Here is a 15,441-nt window from a genome sequence, read left to right on the forward strand (position 1 = left end):
AAAAAAGATTGGGAACGTAAGCTGACGTGCAATTCATCTTGATTGATTCTGAGGGTAAACGAGTCATGTGATCCAATGTAGAAATTACCATATATCAGTTTTGGTCATTAAGATCCATCCTTGGGAACCGGTAGATAATTCGAAATTAGCCTATTGCCTTTCAGTAGTTACATGTTAGCTGCGTTTTTTCCCCATGATCGAGGAGTGAGGAAAAAACAAACTCTACAATAAATAATGAAGTGTCCGTATCGTAGTCTGTCATATTTGCATTTGGACTTTTGAAAGCATCAAAACCATCAACTGGGGTTCATTAGCTGGTGAATTCATATTCATAATAACGCGAGACTATTCTGTCAGAACGAATATAAATTATTATATTTTACATTTCGGAATAATTTGCTGTTGGCAAATGCAAATGTTACTTGCAGACTAAACTACGTCATGGTTAAATTATGTATTTATAAATTCTATGAATACAATTTTCAAAATATGTATCATACAGAAACGTGTGGAAATGCCAATGATAGTAAAGGATAATGAAATTATTTTGAAATGGCTAGTTTTTAATTATTTTGCTTCTGCTTCAGTATATTAAATAAATTAGGAACGTGCTATTGACAGGAATATGCAATTACCTATCTAGCTTTACTACTTTAAATGATAATGTATAATTTACATTTTGTAAGCCGACTGTCCAGGGTGTGTGAATTTAATATTATATTTTAGCACTAACCGGATGTGTATAAATCACGGGATTTTGAAGGTTGGAGTCTCGTGAACTGCTTGAAGTCCAATCCCACAGCATCCCACCACCATTACGACTAACATCACAATATGGTCGTGCTACAAAAGTTAGAATATTATCAGGTCACGAGAGTCACTCTAGGTGCGCTATTATTGCGAAGCTTCCTTTCCAATTAAAACAATGGAAATGTAATATGAAAGTCTGGAATGTTAAAAAGATGGGAAATTGCTTTCAGTACGCTTAAGGATTAAAGACCCTGTATTGATGCGCTTTTCCGTAATTCACTCAATTCCAATAACCTGGATCTTTAAAAAAAATAGTTTGATTTGCACGAGAGCGAAATTTTGATTAGAAAAGTATTTGAATCTCCACACGTGGGCTACACTGCAGCTCTCTTAATGGAACACCAGTCAAGCGAAAATTAAACCAGAGGAAGGCTGCAAGTAACTATCAAATCTAAATTGATCTATAGGATAAATAGCATCACACAGAGAGAAAAAAAAGTTATCCGGTGCAGAAGTAGCCGTTCGTATTAATGTTTATTTTTATGTTATTCTCCCATATTATGCATGATCAATGTTTGACGGATTAAAATCCATAGTTGAGCACATTTACAGCTGGCGGTTTAGATCAAAATTCTGTGCCACAAATTCGAGCAATCTGAAAATGACACCTAAATAAATTGGGAACTCTCGTTTAACAAGAATATGCAAATATATATCTTATACTGACCGAACTGACACGCACTGTTGTTGAGCTTTTTATTTTTGGAAACAAAATATTTTTTTTCTGAAACATATATAGATTACTAGAAACTTCTAAATACAATAATATGCGAATTTAGATTCGTTGAATCCACGGGCACATGGATATAAAATGTGTCATCCGGTTGATGTCAGCATAAGGCATGTGACACTGTACTGGTTTAATTAGTGAGATCCAGCTTCCAGTGTGCTATTTGTTTGCTGTAGATATAATAATGATACTACCAGATAAAGAAAGTCTAGTTTGCTAAAAGATCGGAATTTGATTTCACTACCCGTAATGATTAAACCCCGCATACCGAGGAGGTTAAATCAAAAATGTAAAACCTAATACAACTAAGTGATCCATCTTCTCGTTAACGGTAATAGGGTATAACAAATATACGGCAAATCGCAATGAAGGATTAAATGCAGGGTGTTCGGCAGCATGCCATGTAAATTATTAGAAATACGACACTTCTAACACAGGCACACTCACACACTACTATACAACATATGAAGGTTTTAAACGTTCCGTTGGAACCTAATATTTGCCATGTTTCATTAATATGTCTCATCCTTGCGACTACTGTTCACAGGCTCGTGACTTTCACGATTTAATCAGTTATTCTGTGGTTATAATACTTCTGCTGTTCAATGCAGCTATTTGGAAAAAAGATTAAAGTACTGGCCAAAACCTCAATGTAATTATATTAATTGATCAAAAACTCAACAGCAAAATAGCATTAGCCAGCCCTGTTCAATAACATGGCAATAACTGCGAATAGAACGGGAATTACGCGTGGCCTTTGTTCCCGTCTCGTGTTCGGAGCTCACTTAATGCTTATAGTCTGCAAGAATCTAACACGCTGCAGACTGTCGATGGGGAATCAACGTTAATACCGCTTTACAAGATATGTTTTTCTTTGTAGCACAAGTTCAGATATCATTCTCTTACATACAACATTAAGCGATGCACGAATCTAGCTTGTAGGACGTTGCTTCTCTTACGCAATTCATCTTTGTTTTCAGTTTGACGATCCAGCAAAATATTCGCCTCGTTATATATTTTTTGTGATGCACTGCACGAAAAAATAATACTTTACAATGTGGAAAGCAACATTCATTGGTCAGGCAGAGTACACGGCCAGTGAGCGGTATGTTAGACTTCTGCGGTCCAAAAAGAAGCACTAACTTGACCTTAACTTTGTTATGGCGCCCCCGGTATCTGGAAAACATGTAGAGACACCGTCTGGCAGCTCGACCATAAAAATGAAATGAAAAAGAGATTCTGGGCGATTCGACGGAAAGTCGACAATTTCCCAAAGCTTGGGTTAGCACTGCTGCAAATCTGATAACATTGTTGCAATGCATTTAGGTTTTCAAGCATTTTGTGTGAGTTAGGTTTATCCAACAGATGAGCATAGTTGAAATAAAGGTCTATGTTTAATGCATTGAGAAAGTATTTAGAAATTCAGCATCATTCCCCAAAACACACCAACAGTCGTTGGAACGGCATGAGAACTTTTTAATAAGTTAATTTATAATTCAATTTGCACGTGAATTTGCAACGCTAAACTATTGGAATCCCAGGCATTTTTATTTCCAAGTAATGTTTGAACCGGAATGATAATAACATCAACTAATATTTTTTCGAAACGTCAATGTATGGTATCACAGTTTGCATATGCTCGGACTCAGACGAGGCCTACACATTTTGGTGTCTGTGTGTATCAATGTGCAGCCAGCCCATGATGGAAGACAAAGAGTCGGCAGAAAGGTTACAGTTATTATCCTGATTGCACTTGGAGTTGTGGTAGCAAGTGGGCAATGTATTACTTCACGAGTTCGTTTCTAGCACACTTAATAGTGCAATCCACGTAATATTATGCAAATATATACCAATCCTACAAGAATTGATTTCGGTGGGAGCTTTCAACATTTAATTCGATATTTTATATGCAGTGGCAATGGTGGAAACTTTACTTCCGTGTCTCCTAATCTAAAGTATTTTCTCTCATAAAACCCGTCTTCCTGAAATGGAAAAGGCCCCAGACAAAGGCAGCACTTCTCTTTTCATTACCCAGTTAACAGGAACACAGGAAAATGTATGTAACATCTGGGCTACAGGCACCTATTTTTTTATTTTATTTGCTCGCAAGAAACATGAAGCCCAGGAACAAGGGCATAAACAGTCGTTTTACCACCAGGAAATATTTCAATATTGCCCTCGAATTATTTTAATGTTGTTAACAATGTCGCTTCGTAGTTTGCAGTGCAATTCTCATTTACATACGTGGTTTGAAACAAAACACGATTTGAATTTCATAGGCACAGTGTAACAATCCTGAGAACGGCTCGTTCACCATTTATTATCTCAACATATTTGTCCCGTGAAGCATTGTTGATGAATCCCCCAAAAAAGATGTGCTGTGTCAAATAATTGCATTTAAGCGATTCATATTTATTTTGAAATTGATATGTTTCAATAAACGGTTTTAAAAGATTCATGAAAATTTCCCGGCGCATGCTTAATTAATGGCAGCCCAAACAAATGGCGGGATTGGAAGAAACTGCCTGTTTTCAGCCCACCCACGCCCTGATTTGCTGGAAAGAAAATTAAAGAAGCTGCAACTCATTTGCTCTCGTTTACATCGTCTGCTAAATGCTCAGGCACAGGTACAGAGTTTCCCTTAAAGTCCTCATTCATTAACAATCATAACTTAATTACATTGCAACATTGAAATTAATTAAAAACTTGAATCCATCTTTTTTAATAATTGAAACCGTTCGGACCCGGCTGTGATGTGGTCCATAAAAAGTCCATGAAATTATCCCCTTTGGAAGAGGTTGTTACTTCTTTGCTTCATTCGTGAATATCGATTATTATTGCTACATATCTTAGGAAATATTAATTTCTAAACTGTTCGGCGATAATTGAATCGCCGCCAAACGGTAGGACAATAAATTAACAAATGAAATAGATCACGTCATAAGCGATCAAATAACTATAGACTTACCGAAAGGTTGCTTACTCTTTCTGGCGATATAAGTGAATAATTTGAAATTAGCTGGTAAAACACTTCCGTGGGGGGGCAGCTAATATTGTTTTTAATCAAAAAAATGATCCATTGCGCATGAAAATTTGATAATTGAGGAAATACCTCCCAACCGGGAAGTATTAAATGGCTAATAATCAAATCAGAAGCCAACAGATTGAAAGTGGGAGAGAAAAACCACGGGGTGTCTTAATGTTATGAAGTATTTCTATTGGGCACAGTTTCCCTTTTAATATGGGGAGAAAATATGTTTCGTTTAGTCTGGATTCGATGTGCTTATATTCCCATCGTGTCAAAATATCGAAGTGTTCGTCAGACCATTTTAACAATCAAAAATTCAAGTTGATAGGTAAACTAAATATAGGATAATAATGAGCTGGCATGTATACTAATGGTGTAATGTTGGTGCAATATTAATGCTTTGTTTGGAAGCCGTTGAGTTTGAAGCTTTGTACCTTGCGATTTGGCTGTTTGACACTTGATACTTCCCAGTTCCGCGGCTCGTGTAGCAGGTTAATATTGTATCCGAATTAAAAAGCTAGTGTATAAATATTGTAACATTTAGAAATGGGTCCTTCAGAAATTACGTTACTGAACTAAAATGACAGCAATAAATCAATTTTATTTAAAAAATGAAGCGCATTTCTTTCTTATTTTGTTCAGTGCGGGTCTTTAAAAGACCCAAGGAAAATACAAATATGTAATTTTATTGTTTATTGCTCATGTGTTTTATTTCTTTAATTTGTTTGACACCATTTGCTTACTTGTTTTATTATACGCACCAGATTCACCTGTAATTTCAGTTGGGTTCAATAGGTAACGGAGTAATGCAGCCGGAGTAAGCGCAGTCTTGAAAATCAGAGCACCACACAATATTGAAGCGTGGCCAGAATGTAAATAATTCGCGCACCTACTCCTGACTAAAATCCGCAGCCATAGTTATCGTATATCCCCAACACGCTCTGCTTTCCAAAGATGAATGATTAAGTCTGCATCTTGATAAGATCCGCATACACCTTACAATTAATCAGCTTACCGGCTCCACCTTTATAATTCAATAAGTAAAGAACATGACATGTATACAAAAGAACATTTGTTTCGACATTCGTTTTATTATTACTCAATTTACATAGGTAGAGTGCATGCATAATATTTATATATTTAAGATTAAAATACGAATGTTCCATTCTAATTACCTGTTGTACTTACATTCTCAAAATGCAGAATATCTGCTTGTTACTCAAGTGAAGAGTCACGGAGCAATTTAAACAAACAAGAAACGAAATAGCTACAAATGTCATTTGAAACTATTCAATGGTGATGAGATGGGGCTGGTATGTCATCCACGGACAGCAAGATACAGGCTACCGAAAGTCTTTTTTTTTTTGCCCGGCGTTCAATTTCCTGCTACAACAATATTTCACGAGGTATCCATAGTTTGCATCTCAGTCCCTTTATGCCGCTGAGGTTAAACTAAACCAACACGCCCTGGACTAGTGGCAGTGGCAATGTAATGGTAGATTGCGGTTTTATATGACAGCACATCAAAGGAGCACCTTTCCATTAAAACAATGGATATTCTTGATCTACATGCTTTCTGCGAGCAAGCTTAATTACCATTAAAAAAAGTTTAATTCACGACCTTGAAACTCACATTTAAACTTTACTTTGGTCTAAAAGAGTGAGAGCGTTTGTTCGCGCATAACAAGTCTTTTCTTTTTCATGCGCCGGTTTTGAAACCAGATTTTTACTTGTTGGTCGCTCAGGTTTAGCCTGTCGGACAATTCCTTTCTCTTCTGTCGGTTGATAAACTCGTTCGCGAGGAATTCATTTTCAAGTTCAGCTATCTGTTGCTTTGTGTAGGGCTTGCGTTTCCTCCTTGACCTCACTTGGGTCGGGCACCAGGAGAGCCCTGCAAATCGAAATTGGAAAAAAACGTTGAAGACATTGTAGCACTTTTACCCACGTTATCATCGCAAGCTAGTCGATACTTTAATGTGTTTGTTAGTTCGCACGTAAACATTGTCAACATTGCAGGATTCACAATTTGGTTATTATTCGAGACCATATTATTTACTTTGCTGGCCTTTACTCGTACAACCAACAGCCAACACTGCGAAGCAGTTTAAGTATTCCCCAAGCCAAATAGAATAAACACAAATATTTAAACATGGCATCCGATCATCTAAATATTCTGTCATCGTCAACGCACAAAACTAACTCATTTAAATCCTAGCAAAGAGATCTTTTGATTTGTTTTGGCTTCCAAATAAAATTCAAAACAAAATCAGATATATGCTGTGTTCTCTTTGTCGTTTAAGTTGACTAACGTTTAAAGTAAAAACAAAAGACACTGTAATTATACGCTTTAGGTACAATAACTAGTTATCACCTATGGTTTGATCTACGTTTTGTATTATCTCGTAATGTAATTACAATAATTATTTCATGGTGATTTTGAATGCTTTTAGCATATTTGTTCCAAGATCACCGATGTTCAACAAATGAAATTCACGTGAAGATGACAGGTAGCACTTTGAACGAGGACGGATACGGCATTTTTGTCAAACGGTTATGGTTTTAATACTGCACTGATACTGTACCATCGGAGGATCTGGTGCACACTGGCGTTACTGATGACTGTAATGACATATTGAGGCTCACGCATTGCTTGACGCCTTCATTTACAGAGGGAGAGTTGGAATTCAATTCAAAGCCTTGATTATGTAAGGAGGAGCCATGGAGAGATGTTTCCACGTTTGGGTACTCGTACTTAGTAGGGTTGATGTTGACTGAAGAAGGGATACTGGTATCACTTGGGTAGGACTGACTGTGTCTGCATCTCTCCTCCAGTTTTCGGCTGCTGTCTTGGAAGTAGTACTTGGTGGGCTCTTCGCCGGCCGCTGCTTTGTCTGATCCATGCCTATTGATGCTGATGGAGACAGAATTGCTGAGATAGGACTGAGAGTAGCCGCTGAAGGCGCGGCTCTGCGGCGGCGATGCGCATGGACTCGAAGTCCACGGGAGCGAGCACACCTCCCGGCGGGTGTAAGAGAGTGCGGGTGACAGACTCGCCAGTTGAGCCGCATTCGGACGCAGGTTGGGAAAGTAGAAAGGCTCCGGGCTGGCAAAATTTAACAGGGAGCCGACATAGCCTGAATTTAGCAGATTGTGCTCGCACATTTCCGAGAAGCGCGATCAGATCTTCTCTGTCTCCTATTTAGCTTCCAGACAGAGATAAATGAAAGGCGCTCGGCGATTGGCTCCTGGAGGGTCACAAGACAAGCGGAAGCAGCTTTTTCTGGCACCGCCTACGTCCCAATACAACTCGCAACTGAAATAGCCAAGTCCATGTCCATGTGTACTTGCCGGCTGTGAGGGCGACGCCGCTCGCTGAAGGCAACGGGGTGCAAATGTAGTTCAGAAAAACACTTTAACGCGATCATTCTGACATAAAAACACATATACATTTCACAGAATAAATGCTATTCTGGTTACATTCTATATTTGATATACACATATTGCATTTGGTTTAAAACCGAAATAATCCCACTTTCTCGAAAGTAATGCAATTTGGCCATTAAAGAAAATAGCATTAAAGAACATTGAAGATATGATGCATTCCTAGAGATAATATATTATTCTACAATATTATACAATAGCGATATCTATTTAACTTTTAACATTACAACCGAAAATTTCTGGACAATTTATATTTGACACGATTCTTTTATTCGTGTGTTAGTGAGTATTTTTTGGACCGTCCAAATCCCATGATGACCGCATCTAAGTGTAAATCTTGCATACTACATATTTTGTTTTGTTTCCGTGTGCTCGCAAAAGGACGAATAAACGAAGACTAGGTTCAAAAGTCAGACACGTGAACGACAATCTAAATCTTCTAACGCGATTAGAAAATAAATTCCGTGCCGAATTTAGGGATGAGTTCAAGAAAACTAATACGCCAGTTTTTTTAAAATAAAACTGAATACAATGTGCAAAATCTGGTTTGGGGATTTAGCAAGAATATACACGTTAATCATGAAATTAAACAAAACTCTACATCACCGTTGTTTTTGCCGGAAGTCGATCCCTCAACCCCAGCGTTAAATGCAACATATTAAGTAATTTGATTTTTAAAAATCAACCAATTTATTAGGTTAAAGTTTACAATGTATTTGCAGGGGGAAGGTAAAATGGCTCTGCTCCCAGTGTGTCCACATTTAAGCAGAAAGGGAGAGTGCAGTTTTCCTGCGCCTAATATTTACGACTGGGTTTAAATTACGGATCTTAAATTCCATTAGAATTTTGTGTTTACAATGCGTGTATTTAAATAGAATACAGTATATTGAATTTAATCTCTCTTTAATTTGAAGGTTTTTAGTAGAGAAAAAAAACACAAATGTGTCTGAAGATTGGTATCGGTAAAATCGAGCACCGTAAACTTTATTTTAAATCTAAACGAAAGCAAATGGTGCAATATGTCTGCTGTTGCAAATCCCAATGAGTTTGCCGACACTGGCATCAAAATACATGTGTCTTGCTGGTTTTGTTTTTTTAATTTCAAATGTAGCTGATTTTTTTTACAACATCATGCGATGCATCAAAACTCTATATGATTCTATATAATATTATCATGTCACTTTTTCATTTACTAACAATAATGCAAACGTAACAACAGTAATCCAAAGGCGCATATGGTTATCGACACATACAATTTATTCTGTCGAATATGAGAACAAGATAATCCAAACTCACTCCTGGTTTCTAAAGTAACACAACTAACGTCTATTGCAGAAACATAATAGTCAGTTTTTGTTTCTACTATCCATGATCGCAAGTCTATAATTTAACAACGTGTTTTACTCTTTAAGATGAATACTTACCTGCAACTTGACAAAAAATGATTCTTCTCAGCTAAAATCAGGAGCAGTAAAATCAAAGCAGACACCGCCACCACATCCTCACCGGAAGGAAAAACGACTGTTTGTCCCTTGTCATTTTATGGTCTCACCATTCCCTACAGAAGTCCAGAAAAGATTTACTTTAGTAAGACGTCAAAATCTAAAAGGAATTACAAACAAAGGCGCTTGACCGAAGCCGGATCTCTACCGAACCTTCGAAAATCTTCAAATTACCCGAAAATTAAACTGTGGCTCAGTTCAAGGTCAATGTCGAACGGAATCAAATCGCTGTTTTGTTTATTGAGAATATACTTACAATGTTTAAGATCAATATGTGTTTTGCCATTTTGTTTGGTAGCTGGTGTCAGGTTGCACACAATGAAATTTTCATTTGATTTAATGTAACCAAGGAATGCAACTTGGGTCACGAATTCTCACTTTGCACTCTCTTCTACAAAAGCTGCTTTATTGTTAATGACGTTTCTCAAACCGCTTGCACGATCCCGGTTAACCTTTACGTTCTGTTTATTAGATGCTATCGCTACGCGTTGAAAAATACTGAAGAATCACAGAACGGGGACATTTCTATGTTTTACATTTCACAGCAACTATCGGTGCAGAAACTAAGGCAGGTTTACTTACAACATAACGCCATGGCCGGGATGTGCTTTGTTTTCCGGGCATCAGGGTCATGGCACAAAATTGACCTAGATATAGAAATACCACATTATGCATAACTTCGTGAAACGCGCTAAATTTAAATTATGTGAAATATTAGACCTCGGTTATTAACACATTGCGCTCCGCCTTCGAAAATCTCACTGATATTAGTTTATTCAAAAACTTATTTTGTCGTGTCTATCTTGAAAACAAACCCGTTGCCTTCTGCATTGCACATCATTAAGAGCATGGAAGTAAAACTGAATAGTTGGCCCAATTCTCACAATGGTCTGCAACATTAAAGTTCGACCGACCGGCCGACCATCTTGAAGCCCGCGCTTCGGTTGCAACAACTGTGCTGCCCCATGTTTTACAGCGGTTTAGCCAGCAGATGGCGAACTAGTTCTGTGATCAGGTCAGACTTTATTATTCATGATGCTAAATAAAGTCAAGGTCAAAGACTATAACCATCGTCAAGGTCAATGGTAAATAGAAATCTGACGTCAGAGAGCCGAGCAACCCCCCTCCCAAAATTATATTTTAATGTCTCAAAGTTTCAAAAAAAGAGGGTGTAAAGTCAACGTATGCGGACAACCAAAGATGACGGAGTTTTAATTTAACACGAGAAAGCATGAATCTTTTAAATTTGTTCTTACGGTTGACCAACAATACTTATCACAATGCCACAGGAATATGGTTTGCAATTGTTAGCAGCTGGTAAATAAAGATGGCTGGGTCAACAGCATTATCACCTACTAAGTTCGTGCTCATATAAAAGCAATGAATCTCACTTAATTCTAAATTTCATCACGTAATATGTCTATTTTCAAAACTAGGAACTCATGTATCGCCCCCCTCCCCACTTCCGTGCCACTATATTATGCTCCCCTTATTTTCCCCTTCAAGGGGCGCGGGCATACCCTGGCAATGTTTTGGCTGCTTTCAACACGTAATTCATATCATCATGTTTTTGTATTATTTATGCAGGGCAGCTAACAGCAATTGTACAATACATATTTTCCTTGCCCTTTTGGAGGGGGGGGGGGAGATAATTTTCTTTCCAAATGCTTCAGTATAAATTCTGGAGAAATTAAATTAGCTGGATGGTGTCGACATTTAATTACAAATAATAAACGGGGGGGGAATATCATTGCGAATATTTTGGAAAGGTTTATTGTAATTGCTTCTGATATCCACATGCCATTTCAATTTATTCACCCACCAAAAACATTTGTGGCGATCTTTACACAATGTTGGATGGCTGATGTGAAATTAATGTTACTTTGTTTTGAATTAATCGGCAAATGCGAAAATGAGGTGGTGCAATTGATTAAGATATTTTAAGATCTCATTGGATTTCATTCGAGTGCACATACAATTACTATTTTGAAATTTACTCGTCATGTTTTGCTATTGCTGTCTAATTCTCTTATTTGTTATTTTCTTAAAGCTCAGCAACCTGGATCTACTGCATATTTCTAGAAGCTCACATTATGTTTACATAAATACCCAGGAAGCAAATATTGGATAGGCTGAAGTGTCTATTTAAAAAACAAAACTATTTCAACAGCAACAGTTCTAATTCCTTTAAATTTATGAATGCAACAATATGTATTTATTCAATTTTTATTTGAATGGCGTCGAAAAAAGCGCAACATTGCGGTGAATTCTGAAACGTACATCAGAGCATTGTACAGTCTAATATGACACACGTTGATGTGGTTAGAAAAAACGAATTAATTTACATGAAATATAAAACTTGGAGACAGTTGAAGTGCGATTTGTTTTAATTTTTTTTACATACCATAGATAAATCCATGTAAGAAAACTACCAAGGTCAATTTTAATTCGTCCCGTTAAAGGACGGAGGGAAATATGAACAAGGCTTATTTGAAAAATATACATAAACTACAGGAATGATTTTCACTATTTACTCATATAGTCATCGCGATTACAATAAAGAAGTAATTTAAGTACACAGCGTAACAAGTTATTAATTAGAAAACAGCTGAACATGGTTCATTTAAAGACTCCGCATTCAAAACGTCAATGGAGCGTTCAAATATATTAGCTTTTGTTTTGAAAATAACAGTTCAAAGAACAAAATATTCAAAAGGCAGAACAAAGTATTTCATATTTTAATTAATAACATATAGATACATTAAGACGTTTAAACTGGACAAATATTTCACTTGAAACTGAAATTTCTCTACAATGTCGACATCTGCTCCGCGAAATATGTTACTGCAGAATTTTCTGATGTAAATCAACAGAAGGCGTTTTTTTTGGTATATGGGGTAAATAATTTGTTATGTACATGATTGTAAATTCGCTACCGATTAATATAATAAGATAGTACGGTGTTCGCCGCACTTAGTATGCATGTATCTCTATTGCAAACAACTTCTTACGGCCATAGACTTAAAATGGCATTTTACCACTATATTTTCAATCATTAAATGATTGTTGCTAGCATATGCGATTACCATTTGAACCCATTCACAATGCACCCATGGTACATCTTGCAAAACATGACAAAAATTAAAATGTAAATAAATATCGCCGTGCATCAAGAAGGCTAAGGTCAAACTTTACTTAATGTCAGCTTTTAGGTGTAAATGTGTTATCGCTTGTAGTCGCCATTTTATCTCTAGATTGTGAAACCTTTGAATCCACAGAATGCTGTTAAATTATTTTGCAACTTTTGCAATGTGGCTCGTGAAAATGATCCAGCACGTTAAAGCAATACAAATATACGAATAACGAAGAGGGCGCGTTCTCAAGATGAGTGTATTATTTGTTCGCATGTGGTGATGAGTCACATCAAGCATTCTGGCAAAGTTTTTGCAAAACATCTCACAGAACTTGTCACTTCAAGGTTTTTTATGTTATAAATCCGAAGATGTTGCTTTAAAGTCTCCCACGTTCATGTAGCTTCCGTTTCTAAAAGACCATTATGTATAATTTACAATGCGCCATTGTTGGTTAGTGATGTCGGTGCAATCAAGGTATATTTTCTTTGACTTTGGAAACGACTTTTTTCTCCTTGACTCTTCTGTTCTGAAACCAAATGGTGACTTGTCTTTCGGTGAGGTTGGTGGCTGTAGATATCCTTCGTCTTTTTTTCCTTGGTTATGAATTTGTTGGTGGCATATTCTCGCTCGAGTTCTTTAAGCTGCGTTTTCGTATAGGGAACCCTTTTCTTCCTCCCTCGCCTGTAAATGTTTATATCTGTCTGATTGTGCATCACATCTCCTGAGGGGGAAAAATGCAAATTATAAGAACATAAACTTCAAGCGGCTGCAGTTGAAAGGGCCAGGAAAAGAAAAGGGAGGAGACAGAGGGAAGGTTACAAAGAAATAAAAATGACAACTCACAGGCGTTTGTCTGTAGGGTACATTGGATAACTCATTTGAGTCATTTCAGCACTCGGTCAAACATACATTAATTCTGATAAATGAACCCCATGCATTAATAATTTTAAATCTTGCAAATGATTTTAATAATAAAACAACACTAGACAATTCCTGAAAAGGTTAAATGAACTAAATGGAAGTTTCGTTTATTTTTCTTTATTTTACGTTAAAGTCGAACATATTTTCCAGCGCAAAATATTTCATGATACCTGAAAGTGGCGATTTCCAAAAATGTGAAGACTGTGTCTGATCTTTAGGACAGTACACTTGACCATTCCAGCCATTAGTAAATGTCCAAGGCTGGTAACCCTCCATGGATAGTAAGGCTTCATGCCTTGGCTCTCCGTGGCCACTTATGGTAGGAACTACAGGAACGTCCAAATAACTAGATACCCGTTGATATGGATTAGGGTAACTCTGATAAAAAGCAAATTCCTTTGCCCGAGTTGATACATCGTCAGTGGGGACAGGACTGTTGGTCAACCCCGAAACGTCCATGTATTTATCCACTGGGTAGCCGGCTAAGGATGCATGAGCACCAGGTTTCAATCCACTTTGTTGTATACCAACATTTCGACAACTGTAATAGCTGCTTCCAAAATGATAGCCGTAACTGAAGGCTGGATTTGGAGGGCTTGTAGGAGCTGGGCATGGGCTACATTGCTTAGCTGATTCAGAAATGACAGAATGCGTCCGATCTCCGCCTGAGTAAGCAGGTCCCGAAGATAATGAGTTGTGATGTGCTCCAAATGCAGAGGGAGATAGAAAATTCCTGCATTGATTTGAAGGAACGTTCCCACCCAATCCTTCCATCTCCGGCTTATTCGCGTCGTTTCTGCTGTGCAAGTATCTGATAGTATCAGTCCTCCAAGGGTCTGAAAGAAGAGCTGTCATATCACGTCCCACAGCAAACTAAGTAGTGCTTTATAAAAGCAGGCTCGGCAGTGAGAAGAGGTGCTTATTTTCACTGATTAGAGTGCACTGCGCAAGTGAAACGCGATAGGTCGATCCCGACCACGTGACGCAACGCAACTGATCTGCCTTCAGTTCCCATTGCACTCCTCTCCCGATCTTCAAATCATTGTTGCCCCCCCTACCCCCCCCCCCCCCAAATAAATCATAGTAAATAACCCAGCACTGTTGACGTGTAGCGCCGTTTATTCGTCAATACTTGGACCGATGCGGTAGAGCTGAGATTTAAATGGGAAAATAGTGATACCTTAATAAATGTATTCTACAATTTGAAGAATCAGTTATACATATATGTCGAACACATCAGGTGTTTGTTTGACTGAATTATCAGTTAAAATTAAGCATTGAAGACATTTTGGAAAATTGCCATATCCATTTTGGAAATGGAATTGTGGTATCATCACGCGTTATTATTAGATTGGCAAATTTTTGTGACCGATTTTGTCTTTTCTTGTATTCTGATGAAGATCTCGGCAGCAACGATTTTTGCATCATAATATATGGTTCGTGATAGCATATACCAATCCCATCTATACAGCCAGCGTCAAGTAGATTTTAAAGATTACATATTCTCTTATTTTTCTAATTGAGCCTGAAGTCGATCACACTTACACTGGTTTCCATTCAGGTTATAAAAGCATGTTATATTATGGGGATAAAAACTGAGATGAAGTTACTTAAATTTACACTTTTATTCACACTCAGAAGTGATATATTTATCTTTTACATTGTGCTATTGATGTTTCGTACAAAAATAAATCGCATGATACAAATGCATGGTAGCATTTGAGGGCAATGCTTTATATTTTGTATCGAAAAAGCTGTTATTCCAAATTATCTACTCGCCCAGCGCAACATGACCGTGCCACAACTTTAACTTATTTGCGTCAAGTAGACGAAAATATGATTTCAGAATCATAGGTTTTCTCAACAAGCCCCGCT

General features: G+C 37.4%; 2 protein-coding genes across 2 annotated transcripts; both read right to left on the reverse strand.

Moving 5' to 3' along the window:
- Positions 1–5,738: 5,738 nt before the first annotated feature.
- Positions 5,739–8,055, reverse strand: hoxd12a (homeobox D12a). Its single transcript, XM_055637612.1, has 2 exons — positions 7,151–8,055; positions 5,739–6,459 (listed from the first exon to the last, which is right to left on the reverse strand). The coding sequence occupies exons 1-2, from the start codon at positions 7,728–7,730 to the stop codon at positions 6,221–6,223; spliced, it is 819 nt and encodes a 272-aa protein (XP_055493587.1). The 5' UTR covers positions 7,731–8,055; the 3' UTR covers positions 5,739–6,220.
- Positions 8,056–12,895: 4,840 nt separating this feature from the next.
- Positions 12,896–14,421, reverse strand: LOC129698529 (homeobox protein Hox-D13-like). Its single transcript, XM_055637613.1, is given in 3 exon segments — positions 12,896–13,234; positions 13,236–13,366; positions 13,737–14,421. Coding segments are annotated over 3 exon segments (936 nt in total). The 3' UTR covers positions 12,896–13,114.
- Between the last annotated feature and the right edge of the window lie 1,020 nt (positions 14,422–15,441).

This window comes from Leucoraja erinacea, chromosome 7, assembly GCF_028641065.1.
Source record: "Leucoraja erinacea ecotype New England chromosome 7, Leri_hhj_1, whole genome shotgun sequence".
NCBI lineage: Eukaryota > Metazoa > Chordata > Chondrichthyes > Rajiformes > Rajidae > Leucoraja > Leucoraja erinaceus.